The sequence below is a fragment of the Neofelis nebulosa genome, chromosome 10 (genome assembly GCF_028018385.1).
Source record: "Neofelis nebulosa isolate mNeoNeb1 chromosome 10, mNeoNeb1.pri, whole genome shotgun sequence".
In the NCBI taxonomy this organism is placed as follows: Eukaryota; Metazoa; Chordata; class Mammalia; order Carnivora; family Felidae; genus Neofelis; species Neofelis nebulosa.
In genome coordinates this window covers 89,594,087-89,619,632 of record NC_080791.1, presented here as the reverse complement: position 1 = coordinate 89,619,632, position 25,546 = coordinate 89,594,087, and the positions used below count along the sequence as shown (strand labels likewise).

Here is a 25,546-nt window from a genome sequence, read left to right as displayed (position 1 = left end):
ATTCTTCACAAGCACCCGGGCTTCCGGCAGGGACGGTTTACAGCCCTTCCTGCTACTTGTTTCTTTTTAATTTTTTTAATTTTTTTTTAATTTTTTTTTTTCAACATTTTTTATTTATTTTTGGGACAGAGAGAGACAGAGCATGAACGGGGGAGGGGCAGAGAGAGAGGGAGACACAGAATCGGAAACAGGCTCCAGGCTCCGAGCCATCAGCCCAGAGCCTGACGCGGGGCTCGAACTCACGGACCGCGAGATCGTGACCTGGCTGAAGTCGGACGCTTAACCGACTGCGCCACCCAGGCGCCCCTTGCTACTTGTTTCTACCATCCGGAGGTGTCCTGTGGTTGGTGCCCCAGTGACTGCGAACGTGGTGGGACAGGTCTCAGCTCCAGCACCGCATGGCGCGTAGCTTGCGCCAGGGTGGGCAAGCTAGCCTCTCTGTGCTTGTCCTCAACGGGTCCCGGTTCCCAGGAGACAAGCACCAGCCCTACTGGTTGCATACAGTTTGTTCTTCTCGGTCTGCATGAGGTGACCTGCTGAAGATAGGGAGGATTTGTGAATCCTGCAGGATCGGAGTCTTGCCACTTCCTGCCATCTCATCAAAGAGCAGAACATAGAAATAGGCTACGTGAAGGGAGAGAACGGGCAGCTTAATAAAAAGCACGCACTCCATAATGTAAGGAAATTACAGTATTATTCCTTTCCAGCACAGCAACAAGATATAAATAGATACTAATAAGTAAAATTAGGTTAATTGCTGAAAAAAGTACAACTCATAATAGGGTTGCATTATATAAATGTTTGCACATGTAAATGTCCTTTAATATACATGGACTTCGCTGCGTTGGCATGAAAAATTGCCGTCTCTGCTGTAATTAGCTGTGTGATCTCAGGCAACTCTTCCCCTTTCTGAGCCTCAATTTCATTGGCTATAAAATGAGGCTAATAATTTCTTTCTTGTAATAAAGAACAGATGAGGTAATGTGTGAAAGGGCTTTGAAAACTGGAAAGCCCAATACATTCCTTAGGTATTTAGTAATTATCGTAACTAATAATCATCATAACTAATAATCATCCACAATAAAAATATATTCAAGGAAATCATAAAGACTCATTGTTTGAAATACCAAACTAAAAAGTGATCCAGAAATACTAAATTCATGTTTTTCTTTACAACAGTGTCTACAAATTGGAGACATTTGATTTGCTTTTTTTAGATACTGGGTTTTTTTTTTTTTTTTTTTGTCTTGTTTTTGTGTGTTGTTTTTTTTTTTTTAAGAGAGAGACAGAGTGCAAGCGGGGGAGAGGAGCAGAGGGAGAGAGGGGAAGAATCTTAAGCAGACTTCATGTGGAGCCCAACGACACAGGGCTCAGTCCCACAAGCCTAGGATCATGACGTGAGCCAAAATCAAGGGTCGGATACTCAACCAACTGAGCCATCCAGGCATCCTGATACTTTTTGATTAACAACAACTTTGGCCCTCACAGCATCTCTAGGGACTGAACAGCAACTGGTGGGTTGTTTGGGACAGAAACCTGGATGGCCCAATCTCCTTGATTAAGGTAGCTACCTTTATGAATGTATTTTCTGGGTAAACATGAAAACCGGATTAAATTGGGCACTTCATTTTGGATAAGGAAACATCAGGGCCCTGTGGGATGAACTGTTTATAGTCTTACTACAGAAATGGATGCACTATTTATACTTAAGAGTTCTGCTATCTCAAACTATGGCCCTTTGCTTCTCACTTCAAGTTCATTCACAGAGCCATCACCAGGGAGGGAGTCAGTCATTGTGGGTTAAAAGCAACTAATGTCAGACCCCTGCTGGCCTAATATGGTACTGCATGGGCAAACGCAGTCTGGTTCCTGTTAATGGGGAAATTAGCTACAGGGGCAAGAGAGGGGAGAAGCCAAGGATTCGGTGTGGCCTAATTTATATCTAGGTGTCACTATTCATCAAAATGTGTGCCAAAATGGGAGCAAGAAGAAAGGTCGACCTCGAATGGAGAACAACAGCTCTTGAGGGGCAACCAGGGATCATAATCTCCCTTCAGGGCAGTTTAGAGCAGCTCCCCCTTGGTTGCTAACAGCACATAGAATGTGACACTTTTTCTTCACTGTGCTTTCAAACTCATTGTTGATTGCATGCTCTCACTTCTCACAGGGAAAAAGCTTTCTCCCCAGCTTTTTCATTCTGCCTCTCAAAAGCAAGGAGGAAGGCCTCTGAAGAGTGAAGGTCAAAATACAGTGCTCAATAATATATGTGATGGGACCACTATACTAGGAGGTGAGATATGCTGGTATAAGGAGTGCCTAGAATTACAATGCGTTTCCTTCTGTGGTCTGAGCTCTTTCCTGCTCTCTCATGAAACTGAAGTAAAATGGCACCTGCCTCTGCAAGGAAAATGGAGTCCAGGGTAAAGGAAGCACACAGCAGCCCAGGGAGGCACAGAAGAAACCCAAACAAGACAAGAACCCCTGATGAAGAGAGCACAGCTCTTGTTTTGAGGGAGAGGACTTTTTTTTAATGTTAATTTATTTTGAGAGAGGGCAAGCATGAGCGGGGGAGGGGCAGAGAGAGGGAGAAAGAGAATCCCAAGCAGGCTCAGCACCGCCAGCACCGAGCCTGACATGTGACTTGATCTCATGAGCCACGAGATCATGACCTGAGCCGAAATCAAGAGTTGGACGGACACTTAACTAAGCCACCCAGGTGCTCCGAGGAAGAGGAGCTTGATCAGTGTTCCCGGCTGGTAGAAATCAGAGCAGGAATGGGGAGTCCATTTTGGAGGAGCAGAGGTTGGAGAGTGGCAAAGTGGCTGACGTGCCAGCTCAACTCCCAACCTACTGGTTTTGGCTGCAGTGAACAGGTAAACCCCAGGGAGCAGAACCAGCAGTTGGGAGTGGGGAGCCATGAGGGACGGGGAGAGTCAGTCCACTTTCTCTGCTTTAACATGGTCGAGCAGATGAAGTCTTCTTCTTTTGCTCAGGCCAGAAAGCTCTGAGGAGGGTTTCCAATGATCCAAAGTCAGGGCCTTACCTCATTGGGTCCTAGCGTCCCCATGACTTGAAGGTCACAGAGACAAAATGGTCTTGCACTAGGATTAAGGGTGTTTTTCAGCCAACCCTTCCTCTTCAGGGTTTGTGCCTGTTCAGTTTGGCTTGAGTGATGCAAATCCATTCTTCCCAGTAAAACAAAATCATCATCTCATTAGCATCCTCGAGAATGTTCTGTGATTACAGGAAGGAAAGCTGTGATTGCCAATCTAAACAGGGAGAACTTGGTGATTTTCAAAGGCACTGTTGGCTGCACTGAGCAGGCAGTAAGAAACCCACCCTCAATTTTCTGTACGGTGCTCCTCTACACGGTCAGACTCTAAAATACTCAGCTATCCTCCTGTTGATGAATACTTAAGTCATCACATTTCTGCCATTAGAAACAATGTTACATGAACACTCTATGCAAAAAGCTTTGTATATGTGTCATATTTCTTTGTTAGAGAGATCTAGAAATGGGATTGGATACCACCAAATTTCCTTTTGAAAATCTTTTTTCATACTTCATCAATTTGTTATAGTAATGCTAATATTGATTATAACTATTTTATTTGAGGGCTATTTGCCAGGCACTGTATTAAGCACTTTTCACGCATTATCTTATTTGATCATTCTCATCAGTATGTCAGGTTCTATTATTATCCCCATTTTAGAGATGGAGAAATGGAGACACAGGGCGGGTAAGTTACGCATTTAAAGTGACTTAAGACATGCCAGGCCCAGGCTTCCTGATCCATTTTGCACTCCTACCTCCATTTCAGGAAGAGAAAGCTTGAGTAAAAGGCGTAATGAACTTGTCCATGAGAAGAAGCCAGTGGGAAGCTGATTGTTGGAAGTGTTGTCATCTTGAGTCTTCATTGACAAATCTTTGAGTTTGGTGTTGATACAAGGACGTTAAACTCAAGGTCACGAGAGGATTTTACTCCAGCTATGCCCACAAAACCTCTCTTTTAGATGCATAATGCAGTCAACGTTGTACTGGTTCTATTTAACCTCTGCCAAAACAGCTGGTTGAAGTGGTTTTCCTCTCAATTAAATTAACCGGCTGTCTCGGTGTTCTGCTGTGTCAGGCTAAGAGTACACGAAATGGGATGGGGTAGATCCAGTTCAAGGCCATAGCGTTGTGCATTCCTAGAAACGGAATCCCTCGATTAGCGTGAACTGTCGTGAGGAGAACCGGGGACCACGGGGGTGATGGCTTCTTTGAGACATGCTGTGTCCACGAGCTCCTGTGGATGCCGTGCCTTTGTTCCTGGGAGAGAAAGGGTCAGAGTGCACTAAGGAAAGGGGTGAGAAGGAGGAGGCGGAGGGGAGACAGCTGTTCCGGCAAGTGGGGGGTATTTATTTCTTACCATTGCTAAATGCTCTCGTTACATTGCAGTGGATCTACTAATCTCCTAAGAAAATACAACCCTGTGTCTCTTCTTTCCTCGGAAGGGCATGAACTCTGTACAAGACGGCCCGCAAGTGCACAGAGGGTGTCACGCACACTTTCTGTACAAGGAACAGGGTCATGACTGCATCACCAGCCTGATGATACACACACACACACACACACACACGCACACGCACACCCCGCATGACACGTGACCGCTCTGTTGAGGGGGTGCAAAAACCTCACTAAAGTTGTAGTGAGATGGAACATTGCACTTATACAAACTCCTTTCGGGGAGACAACTACGTGGAGTTGGAAGAAATACTTTGAAAAGCCATTTGGAAGTGAGGGGGAGGGGTAAGACCCTGTAAACGGGGATGCTGGAATGACAACAGATGGTCGCTAAATGGTCTTGTCTAAAAAGGGGGTCAGGGCTTTTGTTTCAGAGTGTGCTATGCACTTGGGGGCATGGCCTCCAATGCCCCCCCCCCATCCCCACGCCTACACACCACACCCAGAGAAAGGTGCAGACCATCCTATCCTTGAAATAAAATGTTGACCTCATGTTTAAAGAACGGCAGTTGGGAGGGTTGCCAAGTCTTTTTTTTTTTTTTTTTTTTAATTTTTTTTTTTTTTTTTTTTTTTTTAACGTTTATTTATTTTTGAGACAGAGAGAGAGAGACAGAGCATGAACGGGGGAGGAGCAGAGAGAGAGGGAGACACAGAATCGGAAGCAGGCTCCAGGCTCTGGGCCATCAGCCCAGAGCCCGACGCGGGGCTCGAACTCACGGACCGCGAGATCGTGACCTGGCTGAAGTCGGACGCTTAACCGACTGCGCCACCCAGGCGCCCCGCCAAGTCTTTTTTTTTATAACCACATTTCCCTCTGGTATTACACACACTCACTCTCGCTGGTACTTCCCAGCCCCGTCTGACCACCACCACACTGATGCCGAAGTGCCAGAGAAGGCATTTGAAAATGGTCCATGGTCCACTGTAAGAGACCAGACACAAACCCCCATTTCTTTGAAGTTTATCTATTTATTTTGAGAGACAGAGAACATGTGCAAGTGGGGGAGGGGCGGTGGGGGGGGTGAATGGAGAGAGAATCCCAAGCAGGCTCCACAATGTCAGCCCGGAGCCCGATGCGGGGACTTGAACTCACGAACCATGAGACCATGACCTGAGCTGAAATGGAGAGCTGGAAGCTTAACTAATGGAGCTGTCCAGGCGCCCCACAGACTCCCATTTTTAATGAACTTACACATCAGTTTCCTAGTCCTGAGAATGGAGGTAACCAGTCAGCTGGGATGGAAGGGTCCTGCCAATGCACGAGGTTTACTGAGCACCTTCCCCTGCGCCTGGTGTATCGTGGGGCTATAGGTCTTAGTCAAGCAGGCCAGTGCTGCCTTTGCTTGCCACAACAGTAACCCCAGGATGCAGCCTGGAGAAGAGAATGGGGGTGGGAGTGGGGGATGGAGGAAGAGAACCAGAGAGAGAGAGAGAGAGAGAGAGAACCACAGCCTGTTAGAGCTGCACCTCATATTCCAGATGATGCCGCCCTGATGAGAAAGATTTCCTTGTGCTAAACACCAATGTCTGTGCGAGCCCCGAGGCTAGAAACGCCAGCCTGTGGAAAGCTCACTTCCCTTTGGGACCAAAGATGGAAGCGTGGGGTGTTTCCCAGAATGTTCTAACGTGGGCTCCTGGGTCACTGACCAGACTTTCTCTTCTGGGAGATCATGGCCAAATCTGGATAAGAACTCAGGTTCCCCAATGACCTCAGGCCAATCATTCATTCCCTCTCAGCCCATTTTCTCACCAGTTAAATGAGGTCATTGGGACTCCTCTCTAAATCTTTTTCTATAACTGTTACATGGAATGCCGGGACACCATACCCAGTTCCCTTCGAGGCTCCGTGATGTTCACGAACATATTAGAAGGTCTGAGGAGTCCCACAGGGACTTTGTGTGGCCTCCCCTTTCACTTCCCAAGTTACCTGACTACAGTGCATTTTTTCATGGCTCATGCGCTCTTCGTGTCTCAGTCTGCTCAGGCTGCTAGAACAAAACACCATAAACCGGATGGTTGATCAGCAGAAGTTGATTCCTCCCAGTCCTGGAGACCGGAAGTCTGAGATCACAGTCAGGGGCTGGTGAGGGCCTCCTCCAGGCGACAGCTTGCCCATTTCTCAGCGTGTCCTTACGTGGAGGAAGAGGCAAGGGAGCAAGCTCCCTGGGGCCTCCTTTCTAAGGGCATGGATCCCATTCATGAGGCTCCACATTAATGACCTAATTATTTCACCAACACTCCCTCCTAATACCATCACAATGGGGGTTAGAACTGCAATGTATACTTTGGGGGGTACGTGAATATTCGGTCCAAAGCACTTGGGGAATTGCTGCCCTCCATAAAGTCTACGTTGGAGTCCGGTTCTCCTGGTATAGCCCCAGTGTGTGTGCATGTGTGCACACACACAGTCACCCGTGGACACGCATACATACACATCACCCATATGCACGTGCACACACGCACATACACATACATATGCACACTCATGGAGGGGAGGAAGAGTTGGGGTTTCTTAGAGGCAGGATGTTTCCATTCCTACTGTCCCCTCTCTCTTTGCTAAGATCTTACAGTGTTAGAGCTGGAAGAGGTAGAGAGATCCAATCTAAGAGACTCTACCCCTATTTTAGGAGTGTTTAGATTGGGAAGCTGACCGGCCAAACACTGCACAGCAGGGACAGCAGCTAGGTTTCCCAGCTCTCGTCCCCCTCCTCCTGGGAAAAGCAGGTGCCTTTTGGTGGCACTACATGCTTTGGGCACTCCTGCTGGCAAAGATGTCGCTAAGGGCGTCGCCCAGTTTTCTGCATCAAGATGTAATATCTGGAGTAACTGGATATGAATGCTATCAAGACGTTAGTCCCAGAGTCTGCGAGTATTTTTCGAACATCTATTTTGCGGCGGGCAATTTTGTCAGCATTGCTAATACAGCAGTGAACAAACAATACAACCTTCAAAAAGTTACTGTATGAACAAATAAGTGCATGTAATTTGAGATACGGATACGAAAGTGTAACTGGATGGGTGTGGCAGAGAGGGCTATGCGGTGGCCTCGGGGAAGAGTTGGAGGCTGAGCAGAGGAGCCAGTGTGGGGCAACGTAAGGGCAAGCTCCATCTTCCACGGCCCCAAGAAGACTCCATTCGGATGCATGACGGTCATCACGATAAGCAGTCATCACAAGCTACCGCTTCCTAAGTACAGGTACTGTCCTAAGCCCTGTAGATCCAGCTTCCCCTTTAATCCCTCAGAGTTAAGGACAGAGACAGTACCAGAGCCAAGTTTGTCTGTTTCTAAACCCAGGATCAGGAGCAGCCTCGTTTCATTTTCCGAAGACCACACATTTGCTCTTTGTCCTGGAGATTCAACACTGGAGTCAAGTGGTTCGTAATGTTAACAGTTTCTCCCTAACAATTTAGGCTAAACCTTACCTTTCCCTTCATTCCACCACTGGTGGGTCTACTCTCCAGAGACCCTTCCCTTCCCCAGTAAGACACACAAAATCAATTACGTCGAATTATCTGATGCCAGTTGTGTTTATGCCTCACGAGGGAGAAAAGTATGTTTTTATGAGCAGAGATTTTGTTTTCCTATTCTGTTCTCTTCTGGTGTGTGTCGGGGGCGGGGGGGAGGATCTCAATACTTTTTCTGAAGTTAGATTATTGCTGGGGGTTTGGCGCTGAGTTGGCAGAGGGGATGGCCGTCCCTTATTTGTTTTCTGTGGAAGGGTCTCAGCTGTTTTTCCACCCTTATTGAATTCTCTTACTCTTGAAGAATGACCCAAGCAGAGAAATTTCCCAAACATCTGAAATCTGAGAATTTGTGTCTGGAGTCCACAAGGCTCATGGTTTCCAGATGGAGAGACCGGAAGGAAAGGAGGCGGAGGCACAGAGGAAAGAGGGTGAGAGGATGAAAGGCCAGGGGAAGCCTGAACTCTGGATCACTTCTGACAGCCTTGTGAACCAGGCCAGGTCTCTTATTTGCTGCGCAAGTTTGCCACTTGACAATGTGCCAGGCCTTAAGGAATGCAGCAGTGTGCGTGTCCTCCTGAGACTGTTCCAATGATTATGAGGAAGTAAGTCATCGTGAAATTGTCTTTTCTGGGGGCAGTGACTAAGCTCATAGCACAGTATAAAAGGAAGCTTATGGCCTGGCTATCAAGAGGGGCATAAACACTCCGGATAGATTTTCTCACCATCTCAGAAATGGCAAAAGACAGATACTTCTAGAAATCCTGGCTTCTTTGCACCACTAAGCCATAGGCAACACTGGACTCCAGGTGATCTAATTCTTCCTCCATATGTCTTGTTTTTATGCCAGAGGTGGGGAAGGGGGCTTAGCAGGCAATCCAGTTTTGAGTAAATTAATAGGCAAGTATAGTTTGGTCATAAGTGCCCATAAGGTCTGATCTCAGAAAGAATGCCTTTGTTTGATCAGATAGGCCAGTGTTTTCTAGGGAAAATAGATCAGAACCCACCTGTTAGCAAGTGGGAAATTGGTTTAAGAGCTGAGAAAATACCCATCTTTATTCTCACTAGTGGTTTCTTTATCATCACCTCCACCTATAACCACTCCACTGATATCACCACCACCACCACCACCGCAGAGCCCAAGAACAGTCTTGCTCCTCTATCATGGTTCTTTCCATTTGGAATAGGCCGAATTTGGTACCAGGATACAGCCATCCAGCCAGGTCCAAAAGGTCCTGGAAGGCCAAATGCGTGGAGAGAAACCAAACACAGAAAAATTATTTCCTAACCAACACCTGCAATCTCTATTCTAATAAAAATGGTGAGGCAGCAAACTGACATCTTGAAGCTGGAGAACCACACTCGGCCTCAATGTTGTCAAGAGCCAAGCAAAATATTCAAGCTCTCCTGAACCCGGTCTCCCAGCCTGGGACGTGTAAATGTTTAACTACACTCTGGCTTGGGGGGAGAAAACAAGCAGAGGCAAACACATTCTGGGATGGCAGAGCTTCAACAGACCACTCATCTCACCCTGAGGTGTGAAGGGATACTGCCTGCCTCCCCAAGCTGAGCAGTGCCCAGAATTTATGAACTTCTTCAGAGTATAACATGAATCTGGGGTCCAAGCCAGGCATTATAACATCGAGAAAAGGTGAACAATTTTCCTCCCTGCTGCTCTTCCTATTGTTGATTGTACTATTCAGATGTGAATTATGATTTAATCCCTTCTGTGCTGAGGGTGTTGCAAAATGTTGGCTGCAATGTAGTCATAAATATTTAAGTAAAAGGAAGAGAAAGAGGAAAGAAGGAAGAAGGAAGGAAGGAGGAAGAAAGGAAGGATAGAAGAAAGGAAGAAGGAAGGAAGGAAGGAAGGAAGGAAGGAAGGAAGGAAGGAAGGAGAAGAAGAAGAAGGAAGGAAGGAAGAAGTTAGAAAGGAAGGAAAAAAGGAAGGAAGGAATGAACAAATGAATGAAGAAGGAAGGAAGGAAGAAGTTAGGAAGGAAGGAAAAAAAGAAAGAAGGAACAAATGAATGAATGAAGGAAAGATGGAAGGAAGGAAGGAAGGAGGGAAGGAAGGAAGGAAGGAAGAAGGAAGGATGGAAGAAAGAAAGGAAGGAGGAAGGATGGAAGAAAGAAAGGAAGAAGGAAGGAAGGAAGAAAAAAAAGGAGCAAATGACAAAACTCATCATTGCCACCAGCAACAGATGGATAGGCATGGAAAAATCCTTGCCTGTATACCAAATGGAATGCAGTTGACTTAGATCATTTCTATATATAATCAGCATGGCATGGGCTTTTACAATTATGTGGTGTTGACAGCAGTGCATCATGGGAGAAAAGATGGTTCAAGTCGCACGCTTCTGGATTTCTTTATCTTAGGGTCATCAGAACGGGGCTAGGTTGCCACAAAGTGCTCAGTGATCCATGGGAAATGAATCATGTCTTCATTCCAGGGCTTAATATATGCATTACACCACTATTAGAAGCAAGCAACTCTGTGGTTGATGGCTCCAAGGAGGATTAAGGTCAAAAGTGGCCCTGGAGACCAAATTCCCTAGAGAGGGCTTGCCACACAACTCCGTGTGTCCTTTCTTCTGAGTTTTCTTCTCTTAGCAACAACTACCCAACACCAGCTTCCCAGGCTGGTACCATGTCTACGTAAGGTTTATTCTTCTTGCAGCGAAGAACTGGAGAAATACAAGGGAGAATGTGTTACTACAGGTTAAATCGTGTTACATCCAACTTGTGGTGAGGGTCCAGTTTCTTTTTACTATACTCCAATTTGATTGTAATGACTATTGCTTGAAATAAATGGGCAATTGACAGGGCCTTAGAGATAACAGGGATGCTTAAGTGATTTTTATAGTAGCAGTATTTGTTGTAACAGAATTTGACCTGTATTCTGGTTATTAGTTTTATTCATCACATTGGAAGCCTGGCACTTTCATTGTTCATGCCATTATATGCAAAGCGCTGTAGCATGAAAGTCACTTGCAGTTACGGCAAAAACTCTCTAAACACTAGAGGCTCAAGGAACAATAAAACCTCAGGTAGGGGGGGATGTTTTGTTTAGCTAAATGCTCAGAGGTTTATTGCTAAAACCCCTAAAGGTGTTTGTTTTATTTTGTTTTGTACCATTTATGATATGAACACCTCTAAAATGTTTGATATGCAAATTCTTGCCTTCTTTCTGGGCACGATTTCATTTCTCTAGGTGTGATGCTCAGGGTCATCGTTTTGAATATGATTATATTGTCCTATAATACAGCAATCCCCTTCAGGAATTGAGATGTGTGTGGAGCTGTTCTGAGCACTAAATAGCGCAGTTTGAGTTCTTTCGTAGACTTACATGTTTTTGTTGTTTTCTATTGCTTTTTCCTTCTTGACCGAAGTTTCCTCTAGGAGTCTGTTTCTCACCCTTCTATTTAATCTGTGGTAGGCTTGAAAACCAGATGTCAAACATTTAGAACTACGTGTGATGTAGGAATAGTTTCTGAGAAGAGGCTTGATGGGTGGATGTATGGCCTTTCTCTTACGTATTTGCTTTGTAGCATTTATTTCAACCGGTCAGAGGCCTAACTTGTCACTTCCTCATGCTCAGTCACTTGTGAGTGGGTCCAGCAGAGGTTCCAGATTTTTCCAGTTCTGTCTCAATTACTCATGGTCAGAGCACTTGTTTGGATTTCATCTTCCAGAAATGAGGATAAGTGAAACCGACAGATGGCTGAGCTGTAGGTAAATGAGTAGCTACTGAGTCCCCAAACTGGTGTGAAGTTTGTGGGCCATTTTTGTAAGGCAAATGGCCTGCTGTGTGCTGTGGCCACGATGGCGACACTCAGTAAATGGACTGTAAAATAGACAAGCTCTTTTTGCAGTCCTCTCCAAGAACATGAAGGTGGCCCGACATCAATCTGTTGGAGACATCTTCAAGATGTTTAATTAAATTACAGACTCAGTGTCACAGCTGGCTGACTTTTGGGATTCTAAGACTATGATAGAAGAAGCCACGGCTTTGCCTCTTCTGATGATTTCACGATTTATGGCCTTGGAATAAAGGAGACTAAGAAAATCTAATAGCTCCCTCCCTCCCAAAGTGCAGTTTCAGGTTAAAAGAGGTTTCCACTGCCATCGTTAGCCCTCCTTCCCTTATGTACCCTGTGCATCTGTAGACTGTACAGAGCAGGACCTAAAAAAAAAAGGTCCAAGTCTGCTGCCCCACGGCCTTACTGTATGTGTGGTGGTCGGGGTGTTACTCACCAACACAAGGCAGACTCTGTGCCACTGAGAGCGAAAGATTAAGACAAGGGGTTGTGAACCCTTTTAGAGCTAGATTTAAATCCTGGCTTCTCGTTTATTAGGATGTGACCTTGGGCAGAGCATCTAACTCTCTAAATCTGATTCTTGTGCAAGAAAATAGGAGATGATAATGTCAGTGCTCTGAGAATTAAATAAGATAATGTGTAAAGCAACGAGGCCAGTGCCTGGCCCGGAGAAAGAGCTCATTAAATGGTAGCTAGTATTATTAACACAAGGATTTAAAACTGGAGATTGCAGTTTTTAACAAGTACGGATACTCGGCACAGCCAGTTACTGACTTTGAGTGGTCTTTTCGGTTTTTTGTTTTTTCTGTGATATTTTCTTCCAAGATTGGCAGCCTGGCTTTCTCCCGGGCCAGGAGATGTCCCAGACAAGCTGCAATTTCACCCTTTTATGAGTGTAAAGGAAATGGGGCCACCTGGAAGTTGGACCAAGCAAAGATCAATGAAACGAAGTAGAGTTGTAGCTTTCCGAGGGAAAGACAATAAAATGAGAAAGGGCTGGGGCAATGGGATGTGGTGTTGAGATACTGGCACCAGGCAGTAGGGAAGGAAACCTCCAAACACGTTGTGGTTTGTTAAAACATGAGACTCTTGAGTGCTACGGGGCTTGGCAACCCCGTCTCACCAGGCAGAAATGGCCTCAGCAACCGGAGAGGGGAAGGAGGAGACGCTTACAGGAGACAGAGAGTCTGCTGTCCTGGCTCTGTCGGTGTGGCTCGCCGGGCGACCTTGAGTGACCGACTCACCTCCCTATCTTGGACAATTTCTCCGAAGTTCACACAGTCCCCCAGCTAACTAACGAGGTCTGATGGAGACAAATTTGTTCAAAGGAAATTCAGAGTAGGGTTCATAAATCGCAGCTCCTCCAGACACGCCTGGTGGTGGGTTTTAGGAGGGGTTTTTATACAGTGAATTGTAATGCCTTTAGGCAGGACTTGCACTTTCGGTTCACAAAGTGTCTACTCTCCTGGGTTCTCACATTTTGCCTCCGTGCATATGACTTTTGGTTTCACTGCAGCCCCACAGGTGGAAGTTGGGGGGCACCTAGATGGCTCAGTCAGTTAAGCGTCCGACTCTTGATCTCAGTTCAGGCCTTGATCTCAGGGTCATGAGTTCAAGCCTGTGTTGGGCTTCATGCTGGGCGTGAAGCCTACTTAAATATATATACATATATATAAATATATATACATATATATATCTCTCTCTCACATGTATAGCTCCAAGGTTCCACAAAGATGTTTTTGCTGGCCTACCTGTAATTTTCTCTACAAAGATTTTTTATTTCTAGAAAATATAAAAATTAAAATCTGATGTGCCCCCTGGTTAATCCAAATTGTAAAGCTTTAATATTACTTGAAAACATCATTCAGGATCAAGTATTCTTTGGGTTATAATCTAACTCTGCTCAGAAAATTTAACCTAGGCATGGATTGTTTTACTTTGAGGAGAAAACATATCTGTAAATAACGACGACTGTAAGTGTATCTGCTTGCCCCTTCCCAGAGATCTCCAAAACCCCTCTGGAGAAGTCAGGAGTAAATGAGCGTCCGTATCTAATAACCACACATCACCGTCTCCAACATCCCCACAGTTAAGGATGGAGATCATCATGAATATTTACACCTAGCAGGCTCCTTTGTGCACAACTCTCAGAGACGAATGGTATTTCCAGTAATAGTTTATTGATTTCCAAATGCACAGGGGCGCTGAGTCCAAACATCCTGGGATAGCGGTAAATCTCTCTTACAAAATAATTTACAGTATGAAAATGATATACTGAAACATTAACTCAAATGTGTAATTCCCTTGGAAGAGCGAGTGTTCCCTTGTTTAACGTGAAGGGTGGAAGGAGAAGGTAAGGAGGGAATGTGATTGTTGCACAGGAAAACAGGCAGAGGACAATGGATTCGTTGCTTGTCCCCACCCATGCAGTATGGCCTGTCACTGTACAAAGACTGGTCAGGTTTGATTCCTGTTAATATAAGTCCACTGTCCCCTCAAGGTCCTATCAACCCCAGCATGGGCTCTGTGGCATGTTTTGCACCTTTATACCCACAAGTGTCTCAATTTGTTTTCATTTTCCTGCCCCGGCACTCCTTGTGCTGCTTCTGGTGTGTTTTCAGTTCCAAATGCTACTCTTCCACCAGGCAGGCCCCCTGGGCCTGAGTCTGGGAATGGGCTGGGTGGGGGCTTCAGAGCACTGCTGGGTGTAGGCCATATTAATGAGATCTCAAGTCTCTTCTCTCTCTCTTAAGTCGGGGCTGTGTCATCCCTAAAGAGATTTGTGTTTTCAACGAAAGTCCAGATGGGCTAGGCACACAGCAAACATGCAACCAATTTTCTGATTACGAAGCATGTACTAAACAGCCATTATGTGCGTATGAAACTTCAGGTGTTGGCAAGAGAACACTTTCTAGGTGGGGGGAGGGGAGGACTTCCTATACCCTGCCACCAGCCCAAGTCACAAACTCTGTAGCTGTGCCCTCAGTCCGGACTGGAGTGGGCAGACTCCTGGGTCCTCAAAATGGCTGGGTTATCGTTTCCCATATTGTTAGACATCTCGGAGCAGGGCTGGAGCCCACCTTGGCCCTGTGCTTTAGGAGCCGACAACCTCTGCCAAGGAGCTGTTCTTCTCGTGAGCACCTTGTAAGCAAGCTCCTGAGCTCCGACTATGTGGTGACACTTGTGATCGGGGCTGGCAGAAGCCTCCGCGGTGGTGCTGTGGTACACAAGATCAGGAGGGGGCCGCCCCGGTCTCCCCTGAGTTCCTCCACTATGTGTGTGTGAGGGTCTATGCATGTATCCTTGTCATTTACATAAACATATGTACTCAGTGTGTGTGTGTGTGTGTGCGTACACATGTCCATAGCAGGTATCAGCAGGAAAGTCTAGATTCACCGAACTTTGAGTTAACACATCGTCAAAGAGCACAGGACAGGCTGGGCTAAAATAGGAAGACTGCCTTCTCTGAGGCAGTGCAGCAGCAGACATTTTCAAATAAACTTAGCAGAACCCTCTTCACTTGGACCATTTCTAAGAACTTCTATACTCTTGAAGGCCTAGAAAAACTCTCATTTCTGGGGGATGGTGCCAAAAAGGAAAGGCTCCCCCAACTCCTGGGGGCAGGCTCAAGTTAGCAATGTGGACTTCACGTATCTGCTACAGTGGCAGAATGAGGCTACCTCGATGCCATTTCTGAGCCCAAAGGATAGCCATGAAATGTAATTTTGGAAAAGAATCCATAAAGTGGGATGGTCGGATTGCAGTGGGGGGGGGGGGGTCTGAGGCCTCCTCCTCCCTCTGTATCGTCGATGTGCCACTGACCACCACAAAGTGAGGGAGAGCTGGGCTCAAAATCTGGCTCTAATACTTCTAACTGTGTAACTCAGGGCAACGGGGTCTTCCACTCCACATCCATTTTATCAGCTGAGAAACTGGGGCCTAGGGCAGGGCCTGGTTCACAGCTGGTCCTCAATATAGGTCACTTCCCCCCCACAGCTGAGACTCTAAGGACTTCTTAGAATCGGCCTGGATTCAATGATATCAAATCAAAGGACAAACCCACTCTCAGCCTCCAGAGAACCAAAATTTGGAAAGCAGCCAGGGATCGCTGTGGGGACCCAATTCGTTCTGGACACACTCGTGACCTGCCTCCCTCGGTGACTTCTCCCCGGGGATTTCTGCAACACCTACCCCTCCCCCCACAGCCTGCAGTCGGTCAGGACACACTTTCGAGCACTCTGTTACTGACCTGGCAGTAAGGCCTCATCCTGCTGGGGCTTGAGTCTGAGCAGCGTGCTCTGGCTCCAGGGGGGGTGCTGGTGCCACTGCAGGAAGCATCCTCGTTCTTACATTGATAAATGCTGCTGGCAGGAACTCAGGAGCCTGGGCAGAAGCTGTTGCACCATGTTTAATGCTTCCCTGGTTAAAGTTTTATCAGGTGCTGAAGACAGCAGGAGCCCATCGAGCAAATCTGAAATCCTAAGTAAAAGCAAAAGTGCTTTCCTTGAGGATTACAGAGATATGATAACATACGGAGATAGGCTGGCATGTATTTTTATACTTCTGTTCGTATCTACCGCATACATGCTCGAGTTCCCCAGAAACTGACTTTAAGTAATAACATATAATCAGGTATGGAGGAGCCAATGGTCTGTCCATTGCTAAGATAAGGCTACTACTTGGGAGATTCAACAATAATTATTGGGGAAAGACAAACACAAGCATCCAAATCCTCAAGTGTTCTTAATCTGTTGGTTTTTAAACTCTTGTAAGAGTGGCCCCTGGTCCTTTTTGGGGAGTTCTGTTGGGTGAGGCTGGGGGTTGTCATTAGTGGTATGCCAAATTCTCCAGTCTTTGCAGGCAGGTAGGGAAAGCACCAAAACTGTCTTAGCCATTTGTTGACCACCAGTTTGAGAGAGAAAAAAAAAAAAAAAAAAAAAAATAATATATATATATATATATATATATATATATATATATATATATATATTTATTTTTAACTGCCCAAAGGACTCCTGGTCCCAACATCCTAACATATGTAGTGAGTCAGGGTAATCCTAACCCAGAAGCAGATATGCCCAGTAGCTTCCTGGCCTCAAAGAAATAGTTTCATAGCAAACACAGGATTGGACAATGACATAAATAGGCTTCCTACAGTAAGTATTGCTTCGGCCTCAAAACCAGCCCCCCCCCCCCCCCCCACACACACACACACACAAACCAGCTGGCCCTAAAGCTCTGTGATAGGTACACAGGTCACAGGCAGGCAGGAGAGGGATTTCTCCAGGGCAGATGCCTTCAGCTCTGCTGCGGAGGCAACTAGAAGTCGAGGCCCTGAGTCAGCTGCGTGGATACGGTTCCGATTGTACTTCTCGGGAGTGGACACCAAAATACCGCTAAAGGCAGAGGACAGGGAACACATACATCCCACTCACAAATAAGAATTCCCTGGGAAGTGTCCCATTTTATTTTAACTGTGTGTACGAACATTCTATTTCATAATTAACTGTTTTATCTAAAAGTAAGGGCATCCCCTAACTCCAAACCATAAACTGATGTCTGAGAAAATGCAGGTTCTTTAGCTTGAGGGTTTGCACTCCCTAGAAATCATGGCTTACTTGGGAATAGAAAACCTGATGGTAAGGAAATGTGACTCGGGAGTGGGGAAGGGCTGGAAGGGCAACCACGGTGTGCCTCTGCTCATGGTACTCGAGAGGGGAGAGCCTGGCTGCAGGAGAGGGTCCGAAGGCCGGTGGGTGGGATGCCATGGGAAGAGGGGTTCCAGCCGGAGTAAAAGGTGGGTGCACCTGCTGGGAGACGGGGCTTGACTCAGCACACCAGAGCGATAAGAACTCTCCCTACACTGCATTTAAGCCAAATGAGGCCATGGGGGTTGGGGCGAGGGCACCAAAAACCTACACTGAAAAACTCCCACTTTGCAATATACATTGCAGACTTCATGTTGTGACAAGACCCAGAAAACTGGCAGAATTCACCCAAATAACTCAGGCTCCATCAGATCCTTTAGTGACTATTTTGGAAACTCAGGCAATTTGAGTTCAGAAATACTGATTTCAACTTTTAATCAGATCTCTTTGGTCCTTTTTTTTTTTTTTTAAAGTCATTTCCTTTCCACCTCTTCAATCATTTTTTTCATTTCCACAGCACTGAATTATGGATCTGAAGTGCTGGATAACCTCATATACTAAAAATATCTCTGTATTTCAAACTTTTAACTCTTTCTCCAACCCCATCTTCAGACCACCCATCTCACTTCATGGAACCACATTTTCACAACTGTATAATGGGACTTTCAGAAACTATCTACAGAGCCCTGCTTTGCCCCTCCCCCATTATTTCATGCTTCAGTATAAATAAAGTGGGGTTTTATTCGCAGGTAGGGAAAAAGTTCTGACTGCCCTTCAAGATTATTCCAGATCCTTCCAGATGAAGCGATGCTGTCTGGGTATACGATATTCCAAGGGCTGGCTTTCCTGAGTAAGTTCAAAGCAGCCATTGAGGGACTACCTGAAGGACGCTTCTTAATTAACTGCTCCTGGTTGATCACAGGGGCACTTTTCCTTGACCTACCATGACAAGAGAATGACAAGCACAGTCAGTGACAATAAAGTTGGTCATCCCTTGGACAGATGTGTGCCTGCTGTGGACCTGGGGATGGATCCGGTGGAAGGACGTTTGTTGCTGGGCAGCTTTCACAGAAATCAGAAGCCGTTACATACACGCCGTCACATACACACAGGGAGAGGGAGGAGTTTCCACTGGGGACAGCAAGCCTTCATGTGTCCTCGTCTTCACTGGCACCGCTGCAGAGGAAAGGAGAACCAGGTGAGTTACGACCTCACAAGAAGGGGGGGTAGCCTAGTCTACTGGCTGGGGGCACAGGCCCTGTTCTCAGACCCACCTGGACCCCAGTCCTCAGCTACCACCGATGGGCCGTTGGCCATGGGCAAGTTAGTTAGCTTCTCTAAGTTCTGATTTCTTTGACTACAGGGATAACTTTGATGATAAATCCTGCTTTACTGGGTTATTGGAGAATTAAATAAATAAGACAATATATGTAAAGTACACAATGCCTGTACACAGTAAGTGAATAGCTATAAAGGTGCAGGTGAAGGTCGTAATATTTTTTAAGCTTACTTGACAAAAAGCTAGTAAAAATCAGCAGTTTGACTTCCCCTAAGCCTTAAATCCTCTATTGTTAGGAGAGAAAAACAAAGAGAAGCTCTGTCTCTGCACTGGCCAACAGCGCTTCTCATTTGGAATCAAGCCAACGTGTCAAGTCGCGCCCCAGGACAGTCACAGGGCTCAAATGTCACCTCTTCAGGGAAGGTACTCCCTCTATCGAAGTCGGATCCCCTGGTCATCCCCCCATTTTATTTCTTTAATTGCCCTTATCACATCCTATGAATTGTCTGCTATTTACTCTCCACTCTACCTCTGACTGGAGCCTACAAGAGTAGCCATACTGTTTCTTTTATTAGCATGATCTAATATTTTATTAGCAGTACCTAGCGTTGGTATTGTGCTAGGCACAGAGAAGTGCTCAAGAAATAGTTGTTGTCAAAAAGGGAGTGAGAAGTAAAAACAACAGGAAGGGAGGAAAGGAGGGAGCTGAAAGGAATACTCATTACTGCCCTGATCAGGTGGTCCTAAATGTCAGTGATATTTCAGGTGCCAAAAAAGTGAGCTCTGAGTCCCAGAGGCATGGCTAGGACCTCGGGCGCCTGAGGTTAGAGCCTCCCTGGCTCGGTCCCAGAAGGGAACACTGTTGATATAGGGACTGGGTAAGAAAAGGGCAGGGACAGAAGTGAGCCCACTACAAAGGGCATAAGGAGCAAACTTGCCTGGTTTCTCCTCCTCTGCTTCTAGAGGCCACTGTCCTTAAAATCAGACGAGTCAACTTGATCATGTGCCTACTGTGTGCCAGGGACCCTGAGCTAAGCGCTGCTCATGATGATCCCAGAACATAGGGACGGGTGGCGTTATCCCCACTTTGCAGGTGAAGAAAGTGAAGCTGAGAGGTAGAAAATCCTCAGTCACCAGTGAGGTCTGTGCCCTTAAGACTTAATGATTAGTATGGGCTGGATGAAATCTGAAGTAGTGAAGTGGGGGTTGGGGGGTGCTTACAAGGGCAGAAAAAAATCTTCCTCCGGTAGAGATAGGAGCTGGAGAAAAGGGAAGGTCTGGGGTGCATCCACTCCCGGCTATGACCTAGAAATGTTTTATCTCGTGACAGATTATCTACGTCCATATAAAATCTGTGCTTTCTTGCATCCATTTGGGAGAGAGGGAAATATCCCAGGCAACAGACTTGTAGTGCTTCCGCTAAGAGCAAAAACATTTCGAGACACAGAGCCTGAAATTAATGTAAGTGTACTCTAGGAGCCAAAAACTCAGCAACCTGCACTATCCAAAACTCTGCCTTATTTCTCCCCTTTTCCTGCCTGTGGTCCAATCACAGGATGAAGGGTGCACGCTAGGAAGGGCTGGACAGTGGACTGTCATTCAGGAGTAGTGTTTGGTGGCATCTGTCCCAAAGGGAACAAAGGGTCTTTTACGAAAGTGTCTCACCAGAATCGAGGCACGGCCGGAACCGGCGCCATAGTCTCCCCTTTGGTACTATATCCAAAGCAAGCTCTTATTGTTCTCTTGTCAACTTTCCTTCAAATATGAGAGGTCTAGCAGGGTGACTGTGCCCTTTCCTTAAGCTGCATTTCACTCTTTAGCATTCTTAACTTGAGATGCATAGTTTAAAGGGTTCATGAACCTACTTAAATTGTACATCAAATTTTGTCTGTGTGTTCCTTTGTTTCAGAAAGGCCGTAATTTTCATCATATTCACAAAAAGGTCAACAACCCTTCCTCCCAAACTGAGTATAATAAAATTAAAAATAAACTGAGTGCTTTTCTAGTTGCTAGGTTCTTTATTCTAAGACTTGCAGGGTTGGCTTGGGGAAAGGATCAGAAGCCCTGACTGACAGAATCTTTTCTCATGACCCTAAAAGAGATCTATTCTGGAGTCTGAAAGATATAGTTCATCTCCTAGTTTAGAAGCATGAGATCTTAGATTCTGGCATATCACTGATTCTTTCATTTGCTAAATACTTATGGACTGTCTACTATGTGTTAGGCATGATGCTAGGCACAACAATGAATGATGGACACAGTAGCTGTCCTCATAGACTTTACAGCCTTGCAGATGAGGGGCGGGGGGAGAGGAGGGAGAGGGGAAGGAGAGAAATGTGGGGAAGGGAGAGAGAGAGAATTTTTGTATCTTCAAATACAGTGTATTTATTTTCACCATTAGCAAACAAGCTCTTTTTCACAATAATGAAGAAGAAAAAGGATCTGAAGTGAATCGGTGACACAGAACTTTGCTCACTTTGTGTGTGGTCTCTTCTGGAAAGTTACACAATCCAATTAGTATGAGATAGCATCTCCTGAACGCTTCTTCACTTTGCATATAAGCTGGTATGTGTTCATAAGACTTTATCTCAAACAGTCTATGAAAGTCTTTACTCTCTCCTAGGGAAGTAACACAGCCTTCTACCTCAGCCACTTAACATCTTCCTCTTGAAACATCTGCTGATCACATTTAGATTTAGATTTATAATTGGATTGGTACTCGCATGTTACGGAAATTCCTCCTACTGTCCGCGTTGTTACTGATGTCGTTGTTGTTGTTTTGAGAATGAACTAAGGGTGTTAGAAAGACAGCCCGTTCACGTGAACTACTCCAGAATAGTTAAATAAAATAAATAAAATACTTAATTTAAAAAAAAAAAAAAGGAAAGACAGCCCACTCTATCGTAGGTATTGACCAATGGGAGAGGCAGCATTACAGGACTTTGAAGTCACCAAGACTGAACTAGGTTCAAATCTCTGCTCTGGCACTAATGAGCTGTGGGCTTGGGTGAGTTACTCAACCTCTCCGAGTCTGTTTTCCTCATGGTATTTCTATCTAATCTTACAGGTTTATTGTGAAAGTTCTATGTATTTCATGTAATATAAATGATTAAAAACGTGGGCTCCCTTCTTCAACCTACCTTCCTTCTGTCCCTGAATCAATACCTCCCGCCTCCTCCTAACTCCTTCAATGTTCCTGGTCCTGGCATCTGAAACACTACACTCCGGAGCAAATGTGTCCCTATCTGCAAATGCCCTTATGTTTCTGGAGAGCAACAGTGCCTTTCTTTGCTTGTTTGAGGAGTTTTGTTTTTATTTTAATGACAGCTTCAGACCTGACGAAATACAGGTACTGAATAGAAAGAAAGGCTGAGTTCTGTGGTTCTGACCCTTCCAGCTGACAGGTCTCTGCCAAACGGGAGTGAAGACAAATACCGAGTAAAGCTTAGTTCACTGGCTGCAGTCACAGACTGACGTAGTTGGAGAATGCTGTTGTAGCTAAAAGCAGGGGTTTTAAACTGGGGCACACATATCCTTGTGGTACATAATGATTCTCCAGGGGGTATGAGGGCATGTGTGATTTTTAAGGAACTACAGGTCTAGATCCTTAACTTCCATGTGTACTCTTTCTTAAAACTCACTTGTCGGGGCACCTGGGTGGCTCAGTCGGTTGAGCGTCCGACTTCAGCTCAGGTCACGATCTCGCGGTTCGTGGGTTTGAGCCCCGCGTCGGGCTCTGTGCTGACAGCTCAGAGCCTGGAGCCTGCTTCGGATTCTGTGTCTCCCTCTCTCTCTGCCCCTCCCCTGCTCATGCTCTGTCTCTCTCTGTCTCAAAAATAAATAAAAACATTAAAAAAATTTTTTTTAAACCCAACAAACCTCACTTATCGAAGAACGTGCCCGTGATCTCTTAAGTCCCCACTGTAGGCCACTCCTGCCTGCACAATCACCGTCCTGCCCTTCAGAAAATAAATGCACGCCTCTCACCCTCCTGACTCTTACCAGGGGACAATTTTCAAATTCCTTGCCTCTAAGAGAGTCCTAGGAGAGCAAGGCAAGACACAATCAAGGACACAATCCTTCATTTTGCCCAGGCGACAAACTCTTGGCCAGGTTGTGTGCTCCTGTCTGTCTGTCCACAGACCTAAGGGTTCACATTCAGAAGTCAGATGCTTGTCACGATATATGTACTGCTATTTGAATTGAAAAAAGGTAATCCGACTTGGATCTGACAGAAAGCAAGACTGATCTGGCTGGACGGTTTGACCACAAAGACCTCTGCCAGTTAGATTAGGTAGAGAATCTTGCCCGTCAACTTCATAGGCAGTGCCAGAGCTTCGCCAAAAACATGGGCAAGGCTCATCCCATGTCACATGACAGATATTACACCCTTTGAACTATCTATACTTGATATGTAATTTCAGGAGTTAACTTTAAACTGGACAAGGAGGCACGTAAGTTTTCTTTTTTGAGAGAGAGAGAGAGCAAGACAGCACGAGTGGGGGAGGGGGCAGAGAAAGAGAAAAAGAATGAGTGGGGGAGGGGCAGAGAGAGCGAGTGAATCCTCAGCAGACTCCACACTCAGCGAGGAGCCCAACACGGGGCTTGAGCTCACCGCCCCGGGGGCATGACCTGAGCCAAAATCAAGGGTCGGACGCTTCACGGACTGAGCCAACCAGGCGCCCTGGCACCTAATTTTTTCTAAATAATTTTAGCAGGTAGGAGACACAGTTTCGCTAAGGAACCGAGAGCCCCTAAATCCGGACTGGGAGAGTGGCATGCCATCTGACACACCCCTGGCCGGGGAGCCAGGGTCGCGGCGGGTTGGGGCTGGGATGGGACTAGGAAGCCCCAGCCAGCAGAAGGCCGTGCCCCCTCGGTCAGCCAGGCACACTGTGGAGGAGGGATTGCGTGAAATCGAGGGATCTACCAGGGATACAACACAGCCCCCGGCACACGCAGCCCCTGAACACCTGCTGACAAGAGTGGCGATTCTTCAGGCAGTCCACGCAGATAGGAGCTCAGCCTCTCCACTCGTGTCCCCGGAGATGGCAGCTTATGAGAGGACGTTAATAAATGAGGTGTGCGGCACTCTGACCTCGTGAGTTTAATAGCTTCTTTTCCTGAGAATATAATACAACTTAATTTGATTTGGCATCGCTCCTATCTGCTGAGTCCTTGGCTATTTATTAATTCATTATTGCCGTAAAAGGATTATTCAACTCGAGAGGATAGAGAAATTAAGAGGTATCAACAAGGGAGGAAGGTTAGATTTGAGAAGATAGATTTAGTAGTCTCCGAGAGTGAAGCCACACAGGCATCGTCACGGAGCTCACCAGCAGCCTCCATTAGCCACCTGAGGCTGTGGCTGCCCAGTTCCAGTAAGCGTGTGGCCGGTCTGGCTTCGGGGGTGGACCGCACGCCCAGATCCAGGAACACTCCTCCACCAGACGGAGCAGGACAGCCACATCTGTGCCCCTTGTCACCTGCCCTAGCCTGCCAGTGAGCAGGGGTCACCGGGCTGTAAAGAATTAGAACTTCGATTTTTAGCCGCTGCCTATGGAACTAAGTGAGGTATGAATATAACAGGAAGTGAAATGTCCTCAGTTTATCCCGGGTTAACTGAGAAAAACACGAGAGGACTTCAAAGTTTTAGTCCTGGCTTTGTTGGGGGACTCTGGGCAATCAGGATGCATCCGTTCTAAGTGAAATTTAGGAAAATTCCAAACCGGACAAAAGCCAAGCTCCTTTCTGACACACAGGCTCGCTGAGCTAATTAACTGGCTCTCATTTATACTGTTTACTCTCTTGCTTCCTGTGTACGTCCCTCTCCAGCTCAATCTGAAGGCTGGCCTAAATGTTCCAGGTTCCTTCACCTCTTTCTCTGGCGGGGTCCAAACAGCAGGTTGTTGAATAGCACTGCTTGATTAGGACCCACTACAGAGAGCCAAGAACTAAAGCCTGGTGGGAGCAAAAGCCCTCTGACTCGTCAGTTCATCATGGCTCTTAAAGAAGTCTCAGGTGGCTCCAGCCTTGCTGTATCTTCCTTCTCAAATCACAGGAAAGACGGGGAAAAGGATCCTTCTCCCCAGATCGCATTCTACTTTATCCCATGAACCTTCTCTTCAATAATAACCATTATTCACAGAGCGCCGACTTAATGGTCCATGCACTGTGCTAAGCAATTTATACACACAATCTCACTAAACCCTAATAGTAGCTTTTGGATGGGTATTATGATCTTCATTCTACAGATGAGAAAATGGAGGCCAAGCAAAGGTACATAACTTCCTCAGGGTAAACCCAGTTGGTAAATGGTGGATCTAGATTATGCAGACTCCAGAACCCTGAGATATGCAACTGGGCTTGGGTAAGAGGTGTGACATAGGCCTGTATCTTTTGACACCCTGTTATGCAGTCAGTAAGTGATAGCCATGAAGTCTTCTGAGGCTTAATTTTTTTCCCCTGAAAAATGGGATGATACCTACTTCCATGGGTTGTTGTAATACGATGGAAGGTACACGCAAATTCTTCTTAAGATGAGACAGTGCCAGGTAAGGGTAGGATTACTACAGGAGGAGAAGGCAACAGACACTGGGTTTGCATCTCAGCCCTCCAGCTGCCTCTGCCTTTACAGACCAGTGTGGGCGCCTCTGAGAGAGGCTTGGGTCTCCAGCCTGGCCTCGGGTCCACCCTCTGACCACAATGCCAGCTCTGATCTCCCTGCACCCTGCAACCTGTGTGCTGTTTTTTATAGGTGGCTACCCTTCTTATACTCCACAGGGGCTAAGTGGGTGGTGGCCTGTTTCTATGGGAGCCGGGGGGGGGG

The 25,546-nt window shown here is 46.2% G+C and overlaps 1 protein-coding gene across 3 annotated transcripts in view; it reads right to left on the bottom strand.

Moving 5' to 3' along the window:
• Positions 1-16,779: 16,779 nt before the first annotated feature.
• Positions 16,780-25,546, bottom strand: part of TRIM44 (tripartite motif containing 44) — a 109,390-nt gene continuing 100,623 nt past the window's right edge. For 2 of the 3 annotated variants that reach the window (XR_009249905.1, XM_058688640.1), the window contains one exon: positions 16,780-18,614. Coding sequence is in view for 1 of the 3 variants with exons in the window: in XM_058688640.1 (XP_058544623.1) it covers positions 18,587-18,614 (28 nt within the window). In the remaining 2 variants the exon portion in view is untranslated. Of the gene's footprint in view, positions 18,615-22,358; positions 22,543-25,546 lie in introns of all 3 variants that reach the window. The other variant, XR_009249904.1, reaches the window with a different exon arrangement.